At 40.7% G+C, this 17,796-nt stretch overlaps 1 protein-coding gene across 1 annotated transcript in view; it reads right to left on the reverse strand.

Annotated features, from left to right (window-relative positions):
• Positions 1 to 17,796, reverse strand: part of LOC126298909 (glycine dehydrogenase (decarboxylating), mitochondrial) — a 304,299-nt gene that overhangs the window by 61,597 nt on the left and 224,906 nt on the right. The window contains exons 11-14 of the mRNA XM_049990452.1: positions 17,228 to 17,412; positions 16,822 to 17,023; positions 15,307 to 15,423; positions 15,072 to 15,217 (exon numbers count right to left, since the gene is read on the reverse strand). Coding sequence (XP_049846409.1) covers positions 15,072 to 15,217; positions 15,307 to 15,423; positions 16,822 to 17,023; positions 17,228 to 17,412 — 650 coding nt within the window. The remainder of the gene's footprint in view (positions 1 to 15,071; positions 15,218 to 15,306; positions 15,424 to 16,821; positions 17,024 to 17,227; positions 17,413 to 17,796) is intronic.

The following is a 17,796-nucleotide window of genomic DNA, read 5'->3' on the forward strand; positions in this document are numbered from 1 at the left end:
AAATGTGCAGTACATGTGAGGGCTGGATGATATATCAAAAGACCAGTGATAGAACACCACAGTAGCAGTGCCAAAATGTGTGCTCTGCCTCATGTTCAGAGGACAAAGGTCTCTTGGCAACAGGAGGTTCTCAACAGCTCTACCCCACGGCAGGTGGCAGCAGAGGCCCATAGCACATTTTGTGCATTAAAATCCCCATATAGGAGGAATGGGTGGAATAACCATGTGATAAGTCAGTGAGAGCCTCCTGGTCAACTGGTTGATGAAAGGGTAGGTAGGGGGACTTTCTGGTTGTATGGAGGAAACTGCAAGTTTTGAGATAAGTGTGTTGTTTTGCAATTGAACTTACAAACACAGGCATTTGTGCTGGTTCTTTATGCCTCTGTCTGTGTAAAGACATCAGATTTTTGGGACTGGCTTTTTGAGAGCTGAAGTAAATGAAGTATCAAAAGTAGAGGGTTGCATAGATTTATAAATAGTTTTTGCTTTGCTGTACAGTATCTGCTTTCCCATTTTGAGCTCTGTATCATCTTTTCTATGGAATACAGAGCAGTCTCTACTCCAGACATGGCTATCCCCACAGCCATTAACACACTTCAAGAGGAGATGAACTAATGACTCATTTTTTGGAAGACTTACCACATTTACCCCAAGTTGCTTCACTTTTACATGCTGGTGTGGAGGGTCCAAAGGGTTAGCATTTGAAATAGTGCATAAGATTTGGTGTATAAGCCTCACTTTCAAATTAAGAAGGTCTGCCCTGATGTGCTTTGGGAGTTTTATGCTATAAAATGCAAGAATAAAGGTACAATTATCACTGGTTTGCTGCCTACTTTTTTCATATTTTGCACATTAGTCACTCCACCTTTAGCCCACTTATCTTCCATGTCTTCATTTGGAATATATATAATAACTCTGTATGACACAACTCCTTTACTATTGTCTGATGTGTTGTGCAGCTCCATTTCTGTGGTACATTTTGCCCTGAAGGTTTAGGCGCAAGGGGTTTTGTTGCTTGTTAGGAAATGGATGTTTCAACAAACAGTGTCCCATTTCTTATCTGATTTTAAAATCCCAGCAATGTCTCGCAGACCTTTACCAATGTACAAGGGTGAGTCAAATGAAAACCTTAAATAATTTTTAAAACATTATTTATTGTGTAGAAGTGGTACAAAGCTGTATCACTTTTCAACATAATCTCCCCCATGCTCAATGCAAGTCCTCCAGTGCTTGCAAAGTGCATAAATTCCTTTAGGAAAAAATGCTTTTGGTAGTCCGTGCAACCACTCATGCACCGCGTGGTGTACCTCTTCATCAGAATGGAACTTATTTCCTCCCATTGCGTCTTTGAGTGGTCCAAACATATGGAAATCACTTGAGGCAAGGTCTGGTTAGTATGGTGGATGAGGAAGACACTCAAAATGCAGGTCTGTGATTGTTGCAACTGTTGTACAGGCAGTGTGGGGCTTTGCATTGTCATGTTGCAAAAGGACACCTGCTGACAGCAATCTACGTCACTTTGATTTGATTGCAGGCCACAGATGATTTTATAGGAGATCTGTGTATGATGCGCTGGTGATAGTGGTCTCCCTAGGCATGTAATGCTCCAAAGTGACACCTTTTTGTCCCATAAGAGTGGCAGCATAACCTCCCCTGCTGATGGTTCTGTTCGAAATTCCTTTGGTTTTGGTGATGAGGAATGGCGCCATTCCTTGCTCTCTCTCTCCATTTCTGGTTGGTGGAAGTGAACCCAGGTTTTGTCCCCAGTAAAGATTCTTGCAAGGAAGCCATCACCTTCTCATTCAAAGTGCCGAAGAAGTTCTTCACAAGCATCAACATGTCGTTCTCTCATTTCAAGAGTTAGCTTCCATGGCACCCATCTTGCAGACACTTTGTGAAAGTGGAGCACATCATGCACAATGTGGTGTGCTGACCTGTGACTAATCCGTAAACACCCTGCAATGTCATTCCGTGTCACTCGGCAGTTTTCCTTCCCTATGACTTCAACTGGTGCAATGTTCTGTGGAGTCACAACTTGTGCCTGACCTGGACAAGGAGCATCTTCCACCGAAGTCACACTATTTGTGAATTTCCTACTCCATTCATAGACTTGCTGCTGCAACAAACAGGCATCACCATACAGAACTTTCATTCGTCAATGAATTTAAATAGGTTTCACATCTTCACTACACCAAAAGCGAGTAACCGAACACTGTTCTTCCCTTATGCATGTCGCAAGTGGGGCAGCCATCTTTATACTGATACTGCAATGGTATGTGTGCATCTGCACTACACTGCCACCCACAGGTCATTCTGCAGCATGCTTACCAACTTAGAGGATAATGGGGCAAAATTTCAATTTGTTATTAAAAATTTAAGGTTTTCATTTAACTCACCCTCATAGAAAGGTGAAACTTACTTGAAGCTGTCCTCTTTTCTCTTAACTATTAGAAACACATTCTGACCAATAGCACATGTTCTGTTCCTCATGGCTGAAGCACATTTAGCAACATTCCTTTCAGGAGGACTGCTCCCATGAGCCCTCTTACTGGGTTGGTATTGATACATACTAGTGATAGACCCATCCTTCTGGGTGTTTATTTGGAAGAGTTTGATGGTTTTATCTTGGTACCAATAGTAGCAAGGGAACTAAGGGTCCACCCACACACAGTCCCACTTGCCTATTATGTAAGCCTTATGCAGGTGAAGTGTAGCAGGTTCCCCACCAATTGCATGCTAACTCCTGTTTTAACTCTACAGCCATCCACCTCAGTGGCACACCTTGGAGCTGAGTCTCCCCCTCCCCCTCCGCCTCCCCCCTCCCAATCCCTCTCCCTCTCTGGTTTGTGCAAACTCATTAAGCCAAGAACCCCATTCCTTGTGACATGATGTTCCACTGCCATGCCACATGGTGGTTGCTGAAGCATGCCCAGAGCTTAAAGTTATAGGGACTAGTGGTTCTCACTTGAGGAGGAGGAGGAGGAGGAGGAGGAGGGGGGGGGGGGGGGATAAGTGTTTAACATTCCATCGGCAATGACGTCATTAGAGATGGTGCACAAGCTCGTATTAAGGAAGGACAGGGAAGGAAATTGGCAGTGCCCTTTCAAAGGAACCATCCTGGCATTTGTCTAAAGTGACAGAGAGAAATTAGGATGACCAGATGCAGGTTTGAACCATTGTCCTCCTGAATGTGAGTCCAGTGTGTTCAATAATGTGCGACCTCATTCAGTGTGGTGCTCACTTGTCCCCAGATCAGGGAACCCAGGTTCATCATCCTGCACCCAGTCAACAAAGACTGAACTCATTCAGCATGCCATGGGAAGCATGTGTGGTTTGTCATCAACCACAGACACAGTGACAATTACCCCACTAGAAACAGTTTTACAACAGGCAGTGTGAGGTCATACTATGAGTATTGTTTTTTCTGTCAAATGTACCACCAGTAAGAGAGCAAGATAAGTATATCTGATTATGAAGTGCTACCAAACTAAGAAAACTCTTATGTGAACCAACTCTGGCTGCAGAATCCTAAACAATTATATATACAAGCTGCTCATTGTACAAGTAAGAGCTTTAGTTGATCAAGGTTCACAAGTTATCAAATCTTCATTTAAAGATATCAGAGTTGAGTGAAAATTAATAGTCCTGTGAGAAAAATATAAAGGTTGAAGGATTTATTTTATTTCCTAAGTCCTTTTCAGAGTAAAACTGAACATGCCAATATAAATAGTTAATTTACAATATAAAGGTACATACAAGGCCTATTTATTAATATAATCATCATGATCATCAAAGAAATGGTCATTGCAAAACACAAAACATGTACCAAGTAAATTTCCACCTGTGTTTAAAACCATGTCATGATGGGTGATCAAAATTAAATTACTTTCAATACCCAAAAAAACAAAGAGTAACCATGTCATTCAAACATACATTTACCACCAAAAACCTGATGCCCACTGTTTCCTGTCATCAAAGTATGGTTATCTTTGTCAGTTTCACAGAACAAAGAACAACTATCAATACAAATATTGTGTGCCGGCTAGAGATATACACAAATACCAAAGCAGGGAACTTTCAGCATGAATGTGATTTGGTCATTGCTATAAAAATCTGAAATGCAGAATGGGTAAATGTCTGAAATAGGCTTCCTGCTTTTTATTTGTCACAATACTGGAGCACTAAAACAAGCATACCACTGTCTACATCCAGAGTGCAATAACTTCTGCAGCTCTGTAAACTATGCACAAATGCTTATCCTGTAACATTTCTTCTTCACTCCATGAGGTAAGCTCACTGTCTATTTAGTCTTTTTCCTATTGGTTTATAATTGCTAATTGATAACTTGTTTAACTGATCTGTTTCCCCTGTTCTGTTGGCATGTATCATACATAACAAAGATTCCAAGACTTACCAAGCGGGAAAGCGCCGGTAGACAGGCACAATAAAATAACACACAAACACACACACACAAAATTTCGAGCTTTTGCAACCGGTGGCTGCTTCGTCAGGAAAGAGGGAAGGAAAAGGAAAGATGAAAGGATGTGGGTTTTAAGGGAGAGGGTAAGGAGTCATTCCAATCCCGGGAGCGGAAAGACTTACCTTAGGGGGAAAAAAGGATAGGTATATACACTCTCTCTCTCTCTCTCTCTCTCTCTCTCTCTCTCTCTCTCTCTCTCTCTCTCTCTCTCTCTCTCTCTCTAGCACATTGATCCCTCATGTGGAGAGGGCACCCAGGTGACAGAGGAGATGCCAGTGGCCCAATGAGAGAGACATCCATCAGATCCAAAGTGGTGGCAGTCAGAGCCAATAGCAGGGGCAGGACAGTGTATCAGGCGGACAATGGAGCATAGGGCCAGAATGTGCTGACTGATGACAGCACCAGGGAGGACACTGCCACGTCTTTGTCATCAGCAGCAGATGGTTCCCAGTGCAAAGGAGACAGGGCTGGACCCACTGGTGACAAAATGGCTGAGATGGTGATGGTGAGGGGGCCAGTGGAGATGGCCCATCCAGGAAAGAAGGCTGCAGCAATGTACAAAAGGCTGGAGAAAGGCTGCGCCGGACGTGGTGAGGCAGCCAGTGGGAAGAGGTTGCCTGCACAACAGGTGATGATGGGCTCAAGGTGGAGAGCAGAGGGATGGGCTGTGGTGATGGGGTCGCACCTGTGAAATGGTAGCTTCTAGCAGCAAGCAGGGTTGCAACTGATCAAAGTAGAATACACCAGCCCATTGGCTGTAAGGACATCACAAAGACAGCATGCCCAGCAATGGACAACAGTGCCCAGTTTCCACTTGGGCTGGCAACCAAACCCTTGAATCTACACTGGCAATGCTGACACAAAGTGGCCAGACAGGCCCGATAGCAGCAGGTGCGGTACAGACCACAGAAGGTGGAGGAGTGTGTGAGGCTGCCGGTCATGAAGCAACTCAACTGAGCTCTGCTCCCCCATGGGTGTGAAACAATAGGTGCTCAGAAAACAGAGAAGGAACATACATACTAATCATTCCACCATGCATTGTCTAAACCAAATGGTTTGCCTGACTTCATCAGTTTTGCAGTTATCTGGCATATTGTTAATCAAAGTTACTATATGATTCAATAGGATGACACCATTACTGAATTTGCCCCTTATATTTATATAACCCCTCACTCCCCCCCCCCCCCCTCCCCCCCCCCCCCCCCCCATGGCCCATGGACCTTGCCATTGGTGGAGAGGCTTGTGTGCCTCAGCAATACAGACAGCCCTACCATAGGTGCAACCACAATGGAGGGGTATCTGTTGATCTGTTGAGAGGCAGGACAAACGTGTGGTTTGTGAAGAGGGGCAGCAGCCTTTTCAGTAGTTGCAGGGGCAACAGTCTGGATGATTGACTGATTTAGCCTTGTAATACGAACCAAAACGGCCTTGCTGTGCTAGTACTGCGAACAGCTGAAAGCAAGGGAAAACTACAGCAGTAATTTTTCCCGAGAGCATGCAGCTTTACTGTATGGTTAAATGATGATGGCGTCCTTTTGGGTAAAATATTCTGGAGGTAAAATAGTCCCCCATTCGGATTTCCAGGTGGGGACTACTCAGGAGGACGTCATTATCAGGAGAAAGAAAACTGGCGTTCTACAGATCGGAGCATGGAATGTCAGATCCCTTAATCGGGCAGGTAGGTTAGGAAATTTAAAAAGGGAAATGGGTAGTGGGAATTAGTGAAGTTCGGTAGCATGAGGAACAAGACTTCTGGTCAGGTGAATACAGGGTTATGAATACAAAATCAAATTGGGGTAATGCAGGAGTAGGTTTAATAATGAATAAAAAAATAGGAGTGCGGGTAAGCTGCTACTACTACAAACAGCATAGTGAATGCATTATTGTGGCCAAGATAGACAAAGCCCACGCCTACTACAATAGTACAAGTTTATATGCCAACTAGCTCTGCAGATGATGAAGAAATTGAGGATATGTATGATGAGATAAAAGAAATTATTCAGGTAGTGAAGGGAGACAAAAATTTAATAGTTATGGGTGACAAATTCAAGTGTAGGAAAAGGGAGAGAAGGAAACATAGTAGGTGAATATGGATTGGGGCTAAGAAATGAAAGAGGAAGCCGTCTGATAGAATTTTTCACTTAATCATAACTAACACTTGGTTTAAGAATCATGAAAGAAGGTTGTATACATGGAAGAACCTTGGAGATACTATAAGGTATCAGATAGATTATATAATGGTAAGACAGAGATTTAGGAACCAGGTTTTAAATTGTAAGACATTTCCATGGGCAGATGTGGACTCTGACCACAATCTATTGGTTATGAACTGCAGATTAAAACTGAAGAAACTGCAAAAAGATTGGAATTCAAGGAGATAGGACCTGGATAAACTTAGAGAAGCAGAGGTTCTAGAGACTTTCAGGGAGAGAATCAGGGAACCATTGACAGGAATGCGGAAAAGAAATACAGTAGAAAAAGAATGGGTAGCTCTGAGGGATGAAGTAGTGAAGGCAGCAGAGGATCAAGTAGGTAAAAAGACGAGGGCTAGTAGAAATCCTTGGGTAGCAGAAGAAATATTGAATTTAATTGATGAAAGAAGAAAATATAAAAATGCAGTATTTGAAGCAGGCAAAAAGGAATACAGACATCTCAAAAATGAGATCGACAGGAGGTGCAAAATGGCTAAGCAGGAATGGCTAGAGGCCAAATGTAAGGATGTAGAGGCTTATCTCACTAGGGGTAAGATAGATACTGCCTACAAGAAAATTAAAGAGACCTTTGGAGAAAAGAGAACCACTTGTATGAATATCAAGAACTCAGATGGAAACCCAGTTCTAAGCAAAGAAGGGAAAGCAGAAAGGTGGAAGGAGTATATAGAGGGTCTATACAAGGGCGATGTTCTTGACAACAATATTATGGAAATGGAAGAGGATGTAGATGAAGATGAAGATGAAGATGAAGATGAAATGGGAGATACGATACTGCATGAAGAGTTTGACAGAGCACTGAAAGACCTGAGTCGAAACAAAGCCCCCCAGAGTAGACAACATTCCATTAGAACTATTGACGGCCTTGGGAGAGCCAGTCATGACAAAACTCTATCATCTGGTGAGCAAGATGTATGAGACGGGCGAAATACCCTCAGACTTTAAGAAGAATATAATAATTCGAATCCCAAAGAAAGCAGGTGTTGACAGATGTGAAAATTACCGAACTATCAGTTTAATAAGTTACAACTGCAAAACACTAACATGAATTCTGTACAGACAAATGGAAAAACTGGTAGAAGCCGAACTTGGGGAAGTTCAGTTTGGATTCCGTAGAAATGTTGGAACACATGAGGTAATACTGACCTTACGCCTTATCTTAGAAGAAAGATTAAGGAAAGGCAAACCTACATTTCTAGCATTTGTAGACCTAGAGAAAGCTTTTGACAATGTTGACTGGAATACTCTCTTTCCAATTCTAAAGGTGGTAGGGGTAAAATACAGGGAGCCAAAGGCTATTTACAATTTGTACATAAACCAGATGGCAGTTATAAGAGTCGAGGGACATGAAAGGGAAGCAGTGGTTGGGAAGGGAGTGAGACAGGGTTGTAGCCTCTCCCTGATGTTATACAATCTGTATATTGAGCAAGCAGTAAAGGAAACAAAATAAAAATTCAGAATAGGTATTAAAATCCATGGCGAATAAATAAAAACTTTGAGGTTTGCTGATGACATTGTAATTCTGTCAGAGACAGCAAAGGACTTGGAAGAGCAGTTGAACAGAATGGATAGCGTCTTGAAAGGAGGATATAAGATGAACATCAACAAAAGCAAAACGAGGATATTGGAATGTAGTCAAATTAAGTCGGATGATGCTGAGGGAATTAAATTAGGAAATGAGACACTTAAAGTAGTAAAGGAGTTTTGCTATTTGGGGAGCAAAATAACTGATGATGGTCGAAGTAGAGAGGATATAAAATGTAGACTGGCAATGGCAAGGAAAGCGTTTCTGAAGAAGAGAAACTTGTTAACATTGAGTATAGATTTAAGTGTCAGGAAGACGTTTCTGAAAGTATTTGTAAGGAGTGTAGCCATGTATGGGAGTGAGACACGGATGATAAATAGTTTGGACAAGAAGAGAATAGAAGCTTTTGAAATGTGGTGCTACAAAAGAATGCTGAAGATAAGATGGGTAGATCATGTAACTAATGAGGAGGTATTGAATAGAATTAGGGAGAAGAGGAGTTTGTGGCACAACTTGGCAAGAAGAAGGGACCAGTTGGTAGGACATGTTCTGAGGCATCAAGGGATCACAAATTTAGCATTTGAGGACAGTGTGGAGGGTAAAAATCGTAGAGTGAGACCAAGAGATGAATACACTAAGCAGATTCAGAAGCATGTAGGTTGCAGTAAGTACTGGGAGATGATGAAGCTTGCGCAGCATAGAGTAGCCTTGGAGAGCTGCATCAAACCAGTCTCAGGTCTGAAGACCACAACAATAACAAGGTACAAGGCAATTCCTCAATACAGAAAACTCTCAGAAGAGTATGATCTGTGATGTCAGCTGACACTGATGCACACCAGAGAATGTAAGGGGTACCAGGGAAATGCATCCACAGTAGGAATTCGAGAAGAGACCTGCAAAGTCTGCATGAATGTATTCCTAAGGGTGGCATGGAGTGGGCTATGGAAACCGAGATATTTTGGGAGCTGTGTTGTTGGGCACACTGCTCACGAGCCACAACAAAATGGACAGTTTTGCCCTCAATCCCTGGTCAAAAAATATGTCTCTTAGCTAACAGTTTTGTGTGTGAAACTCCTCAATGGCCCTGGTGGAGAAGGTGTGGAACTTGGTACCATAACACAGTGTGAATAACTACTCCGGCGAGGAGATCTTTTGTGGATAACAGCAGAACACCACCAAAAACAGAGAAGCGACACTACAAGGAAAAATAGTTGCACAGGAGGTCCAAAGCCCACCCCGGCTGTTTATCTGCCCAGCCCTGTTGAGCAAACCGAACTGTCTGGAGAAGGAATGATTCCACAGCAATGGCAGCTGCTATGTGTGAGCTTGTAATTGGGAAACCCTCAATCACAGCCTGCATTTAAGCATCAAAAAGGAAGCAAAGCAATTCTTCATGATCAAAGTTGGAATCAGGATCCACAGGAACATAGACTACAGCAAGAGCCTCATTTTCCACCTAAGAGTAATGCTGGTGGGCCAGAAAGAGACATTTAGAGGTGAAAGCATATTGGTGTGCTAGGACTATGCTGAGGCCATACTATGAGGCATCAGTCACCAAAACTATGTGCTAGTCTGGAGAGAATGTAGCTAAACAAGGGTTCAAGAGTAGTTTGGGTTTTAACATTTTAAAAGTACATTTGCAATGTGGGCTCCATCAAAAAGGCACACTCTTGGATAACAAGGCATATAACGGGTGAAACAATGTGGCCACCTCTGGCAGGAATTATGGTAGGTAGGCAATCTTCCCTAGGAAGACCTGAAGCTCCTTCATGGATGAGGGACCAGGCATAGATGTAACAGTGAGTATGTGGTCTGGCAGAGGTTAAACCCTACCCCGCAAGACCTTTAAACTCAAATAAACAATAGAAGGTTGAAAAAAAACAGAGATTTTGTGAGGTTATACTGTAAGCTTGCAGACTAAATGTGCAAATTTTTCACGTGATCGGGCACGGAGGAGCCTGTGACAGCAATATTATCCAGATAATTATTGCAACCCAGGACAGCCATAGTTAATTGCTCTAAAATAATTGGAAAATAGCAAGGGTGCTAGACACACCAAAAGGAAGGCACAAATATTGATAGAGACCAAAAGAAGTATTCAAAGCCAGAACTCAATGAGACTCTTTGTCCACATGAACATGCAGACTTATCAATTTTAGAAAAGTACTGGCCACCTGATGGTTTTGCCAACAGGTCATCCTAGCATGTGAGAGGATAAGTATCCATGATCGATTACGTGTTGACAGTAATACTGAAGTCACCACAGAGGCGAAGTTTCCCCAACAGCTTCTGAACTACAACCAGCAGAGAGAACCATTCACTAGCCAAAATAGGTTATACCACCCCTAGAGATTGAAGTCTGTGAAATTCTGCTCTCACTTGATCTTTCACAGAGACAGGCACAGGATGTGCATAACAAAAATGAAGCCGAGCCAAGGATTTCAAAGAAATATGAACAGGAAAATTCATAGCACACCCTATACCTTCCAAAAACTAGTGCAAAAACTCCTCACCCAGTGTTTCCAATTGAGAATATGGTACGTGATCAAACACAAGGTGAACTTTGTTGACGACTGAAAATGCAAATGCCTGAAATGCATCCATTCCGAACAAGTTATGAACACCACCACCATCAGCAACCACCAAAAATATAATTGAACAAACCACAGACTTAAGAGGCAGATGCCATAAATTGTCCCAGCTGCATTATGTTCTTTTTGTTATAACTGACCAGCTTCTACATGACTGATGTCAATGGTGGCAAGTCTAAACTCAAATAGGTTTGAGAATTCAATAACACCACTGCAGCACCTGTGTTGATCTGTAGCCAAAACACTTGACAAAAAAACACTTAACTCGATAAACAACTTTGGAGAAGTCTCAGACATTGGAGTCACGTAGTTTATATCCATGTCCATATCCTGAACAACCTTTGGCAAATGGTACATGGAGGCAATGTGGCCTTTCTTCTGGTAAGCATTAAAAGTGGCCCAGCACTTAGGGCACACTAAATGTTCATGCTGGACAAAACACAAAAGACAAGGTGGAAACAGAGAATGTTGCTGCTGGTGCTGAGATGGTTGCACCTGCTTGGGCTGGCCTTGGTCTGCTCGGTGCTGGGCCTCCATGTTTATTACCACTTCCTCATGCAAGCTATTTGTTGCCCTAGTAGGCACATCTTCTGACACTACTGTCACATAATCCCATGCTTCAGTCTGGTCACCTGCTGCCTGAGATACTGCCTGTGGGTGGTTTTTACAGAGTAAAGCCTTATAAAGCACTTCCTTGTCTGGAGTTATGCAGATAATTGGGTCGCACAACATACAGTCTGCATAAGAGTCATTATGGGCATCAGTAATGAATTAGTACTTACAGCTAAGACCATGAAGTTCAGCTGCCCAGGCCCTGTTTGACTGCTATGGTTTCTTGCAGCATTGGTAGAACTGAACTCGTGCCACTATGACATGCATTCATTTGTGATGGTAGTAGGACAATAAACTGCACGTTTGGTCGAAAGTGAGAGCTGCCAGTTCTTGTAAAGGGGCAAACTGACACAGTAATTGATACACCTTAGGTGGGATCCATGAGAGGAATAAAGCTTTTCATTCGAGTCTGCCACACCAAAAGCCAAAATATGTTATCTTAGTCTTTTTTTGAAAGCTTCCAGATCCTCAACTGAATCATTATCCATGAATAGATCAGTGGCACAGTACACTGTCTGTTAATGGAGGCCAACAAAGTGGTCACTGCTGAAGTAAGCTGTTCATTCAGAGCTGGTAGCATGGAGTCCATAATGTCTGAACCTGGTGAAACCACATTTAAAGACTGCACATGTGGAAACTGTTCCAAACTTGTTGCTAATCATATAGTAACCAATTAATACACAAAACCAATTTAAGTAACACAAATATGGATTTATTCATAAACCTCTGAACAATAATGAAAATAAGCTTCTCATAGCTCTAGAAGTAAGAAGACACAAGACTCATACACAACAATTGATAAGAGTGGTACAAACTAAAAGCACATAGTGAGAGTGAGTCAGCACTGCTCTGCACATATATAGGCCTGAGTTGCCAGTAGAAAGTGCAGCTGACACGATGCCATGTGAATGCTTCCTACAGGCAGCCTCTAGTGGCTGGCCCATGCTGATAAAGTTGATGGTTGATTTAAGTACTCATGCCTGGTAAGACTTCACTCAGTCCATTCTCTCTCTCTCTCTCTCTCTCTCTCTCTCTCTCTCTCTCTCTCTCTCTCTCTCACACACACACACACACACACACACACACACACACACACACACACACACACACTAGTAGCAGTACACAGCAGTTACCATGCTGATTTACAACAAACCACCCACTTTGATTACTTTTGAGTCAATTTGGAGGATAAAAGATAGTATAGAAGCGAATAATACAGTTTTACACTGGTTAAATGTTTAGTATAACAGTTTCTCTGACACATCACACATCTGACTGTCAAAAGAGCCATGTGAGATGTCTCCATTGACTATTATAGCAGAATCTTATTGAAAGACATTTCACAAAACCAAACGAAATTCTGGTAAGTTCTAGTGGCACCAACATGATGCAGGAACTGTAATTGAGGGTAACACAGCAAAAGCAGAAATTTTAAATTCCACTTTCAAATTTTCTTTTAGTCAAAAGTTGTCCCATACTCAGGAATTGGATGTAGGGAATCAGATGCATGAATTCTACGTAATCATTCTAGGCAAGATTATAGAGGAGGTGGTTTTCCATTGCCTTCTCCAGCCTTTTATGACATAAAAAGTGCTTATCTGTGTCATTGGATGACTGTGATGAGTGCCTGTGTAGTATAATGTTGTGCTCATGTTGTTGTGGACGAAGAGTAGGGAGAGGGTAAATCCCAGCGCCAGGACATGCCCACTCCTCTTGAACAGCATCAAGGGGAACCACCAAATTTAACATTCTTATCAGCAGATCACCATCAACAGCATCACATACTCTCACTTCAAGAGACACTGTGGTGAGGTGAGGTGATGTTAGGTTAGGTTTGGAATTTAATCTATGAAATTGGCGCAAAGACTAGTTATCAAAACTTTACACCACCAACTGCCGACCAAATACCGGCAATGAAAATTTTCCACCAGGGTTTGAAATGGTGTAACTCTAAGTCTAGCACTGCTGCACTAGCATGTGTTAGCAACCTGGCTATGGAGATGGGTCAGTGTACTTTTACAAAGGAAAATCCTTGAGTATTACACCAGTTTAACTGAAGGGGTTGGTGGAAGAAAGTGCTAACCTAGAAGGGTATATTTTGAGTTGCCATGTATTATGTGTTTGGGTTCATTCATCAACAAGAACATAAATAAAATAAGACAAAACAAATTATATAGCACACAGCTATTTCCTAGAAGTACACTTGAAAAAACTTGGTAGCAGCAAGTGGTTCATTCAGAGACACAACAGAGAGTGTGATCATACTAATCCTTACTAAATTAAGGGTTAACACTTTCTTCTGCCAACCCCGTCAATTCTCACACCACCATAAAGGTTAGTGATAAAGATGTCAGTATCAGTGCTGTCAATAACAGCTGAATTTGCTAAAATGGAACAAATTTCCAGAGCTTGATGGAATCCTTATCAGATTCTATACAGAACATGACACTGAATTAGTCCCAGTGTTATGCATAACATGGTATAGACCCCTCCAACAAAAAACTTTGCTCTGTAGTTGAAAGCAAGCATAAATCATGCCTTCTGCAAGAAGGGCAACAGAAATAATCCAAAAAACTGCCATCCTTTTTCACTGACATCTGTACATTGTAGAATACCATAATATATTTTGAGCCCAAATGTTTTGAGGTACCTCGAACATCGTGACCCAATCCATGCCAACCAACATGGATTAGACAAGCATCAATTATGTGAAATCTAACTCACACTTTTCTTGCACAGTGTCTTTAAAGTCCTGGATGAAGACAATCAGCTAAATGTATTAGTCCTTTACTTCTGAAGAGTACTTGACTCAGTTTGGTACCGATGTTTATTAACAAACATATGGTCATATGAAGTATCAAACCGAATTTATGACTGGATTAAGAATTTCATAGTAGGGATGATGCTGCATGTTATTTTGGATGTAGAAATAGGCTAATTTTATGTCCCAAGGAATTGTGATGGGACCCTTGCTGTTTAAGTCATATATTTATGACATGGCATACGATCTTAACAGTAACCTCAGAATTTTTCAGGTGATTCAGGTATCTATAATGAAGTACTGTCTGAAAAAAGCTGTTCAGTCAGATCTTGATACGGTTTCAAAGTGGTCAAAGATTGACAATTAGCTTTTACTACCATACTAATCCTTACCAAAATGTAAGCATGAAGTGAAAGTCAACAGAAATATGAAATGACTGTCAACTACTAAGTCTACTAGTATGCTATCACAGACTTTTTCTAGCAAATTGATTATGCACGACTTAATTTCATCCCAATAATGTCCTCTATGTTCACTAACTGTTATGAATCTGGGAACTAAACAACTCAATAAGCAAGTGTGTTGTGAAAGCATGCTCTGGTTCTGTGCATTCCTCTGTTCCATTAGCATGCGAATTTTAGATCAGCAATTTCAAATTCACTCATTTCTGTAGTTTTTGGTGACATTTTATGAGAAACATACCATGTTTTGAAGAAGTCTCACAATGAAAACTATTTTGTTAATATTTATAATCATATATTTTTCATTTTCTAGAGTCATAGTTGTTCTTCCTGAGAAACAAGTCACAAATAGAAAAGTTGGATGATTAAATTCAATGACATGTGAAATCCTATACATTTAAGTGTTGAAACATGTATTATATATTCCTTACACGCCTATTGGACCCATTCCTGGACCGCCTCCTCCATGAGGTATGCAAAATGTTTTGTGCAGGTTCAGGTGTGAAACATCAGAACCATAGTCACCAGGCCTGCACAAACCAACCTGGGCATTCATATTTGCTCCATCTAAATATACCTGAATGAGGGACAAGAAAAAAAGAAATCTTCAATATCATTACATAATGCACTGAAAATCAATACACAGCATGAACATTTCTTTTTTACCTGGCCACCATGTTCATGTATTAAACTGCAAACATCAGCAATTGTTTCTTCAAACACACCATTTGTTGATGGATATGTGATCATTAAACATGATAGATTGTGTTGATATTTCTCCACCTAAAATTGTGCAAGACACTAAATGTAGATTAAAACTCCACCCAATATGAGAAAATTAAAACATTACAGTAAATTAAATAAATTGTAATTATTCTGCTAAATATTTTTTTACCCCACTGTTGTTCCACAATGTCCTAAGCACAAAGCGTCTGTAAATTGTTGAGTAGGTACCAGGACACCTACATATACAACAAGGTGTAAAGTGTACCAAGCGTGCTTACAGAGAGTTAAATGCAAATATGTAACATTATTACACACAGACAAAAGCACACAACCAGCATATAAAATTAACTATTTTAAGTACTAACAAGAAGGGGTGAACAAATTATTGTTGATAACTGTTAACTGTTATGAAAGCCATTAATGAATAATGCTCATAAAAAAATTGTATCTTCTAATACCTGTATTCTTTCCTACAAATTAAGAAATGGAACAATACTTAGACAACTGCAACATATTTTGAAATAGGCATTTCTATTTATATCAGGAAAATAAACAGTTATTCACTATTCTGAAAGACCTATCAAGTATTCAGGAAACTTAACGGAAAATTATAGTTACTAAAACTATTTTTCAAAATTATGGTCATAAATATAAGTTTTTTGAGCCATGCCGAATATAAACACATGAAATTACACTCCAAGACAAACTAAATGATACATCATAAAGGAATCGTCTGAATGGGATGGAAATCTGAAGATACGATGTACATGTACAGAGAAACAAATGATCACAATTTTAGAAAAACTGGATGAGTTATTCAAAAGAAGGAGATTTACAACTGAGAAAGTCAATAACATGTTGGTCCACCTCTGGCTGTTATGCATACAATTATTTGGCTTCGTATTGACTGACAGAGTTGTTCGAAGTCTTCCTGAGGGATATTGTGACAAATTCTGCCCAATTGGCACATTAGATCACAAGAATCCTGTGATGATTGGAGGAGAGAACTTGCTGGCCATGCATTATCTTGCTGAAATGTAAGCCCGAGATGGTTTGCCATGAAGGGCAACAAAATTGGGCATAGAACATCATTGGTATACCACTGTGCTGCAAGGGTGCTTTGGATGACAACCCAAGGGTTCTATTATGAAAAGAAATGGTGTCCCAGGCCATCACTGCTGGTTGTTGGGCTGTATAGTGGGTGACAGTCAGGTTGGTAACCCATCACTGTCCAGGCCATTTCCAGACATGTCTTCAGCCTGTAATCTCATTGACTGGAGTAGAATGTCTTCACTGATGAGTGCTGCTTCAAACTGAGCCCCGATGACCAGCAAAGGCAAGTGTGAAATTGTCCTGGGCATCAGTGGGATACCAACCTTACTGGAATAATTGAATGTTTAACAATAATTACTTTAAACTAAAGTACCATATTATGGCTACACTGTTGTGGCTGACCTTTGCTTTCAGATGATCAATATCAACACTGCCATCACGGCGTACATTTATTGGTTCAACTTTCATGCCAGCCATCTGTGCTGATGCTGGATTTGTTCCATGTGCAGAAACAGGTATCAGACAAATATTTCGATGTCCTTCATTTCGAGCTTCATGGTAGCCTTTAATTGCTCGAAGACCAGCATATTCTCCTTGAGCTCCACTGAAATTGTTTACACATAAAGATATTGATAATACTTGTTTATATGAGAAACAAGAGAAATACTTATGAAAAAAATAATATCAAGAAATAATCTGAATTCTGTCGAATTAAAGATATGGCCAATTAAAAAAGTTAATTAAATTCTACATTTAATAATCGCGCAATTTGCTTTAACTGTATAATAAATTTTAGTAAATAATAAACCTGTTGGGCTGAAATGAAATCCGATCATATCCAGTTATTTCACACAAGTCCTTCTGCAGTTCTTCAAACAACTGTTGGTAACCAATGGACTGATCAAGTGGTGCAAAAGGATGAATGTCTGTGAAGTTACGAAAACTGCAAGGCAGCATCTCAGTTGTGCTATTTAGCTTCATAGTACATGATCCCTAAAAAAAAAGAGTTATTACATACTAAGTCTTAACTGAGCAAGAAGTGGGAACACACTGTAACAGTATGTAGGTTCCTGGTGTATATGTTTCAATTTTAATTACAGATCTTCATTAATATCATCATGACAATTTAAAGTGTAAGATTAAGACTTCAAATCAGATCCTGGCTAGTCTTGAGTACACACACACACACACACACACACACACACACACACACACAATGTGTTATGTACATCACTTAACTTGGATACTAGAATGGTTCCCTTGAATGCCAAGGTCAATTTTGTCCTCATTTACTTAAGCTGAACCAAATGAAAAGTAAACACTCACCTTCCTTCAAGTTCTGATTCCTTTATACTTAACCAACATTCAAAATTGTTC

Source organism: Schistocerca gregaria, chromosome X, assembly GCF_023897955.1.
Source record: "Schistocerca gregaria isolate iqSchGreg1 chromosome X, iqSchGreg1.2, whole genome shotgun sequence".
In the NCBI taxonomy this organism is placed as follows: Eukaryota; Metazoa; Arthropoda; class Insecta; order Orthoptera; family Acrididae; genus Schistocerca; species Schistocerca gregaria.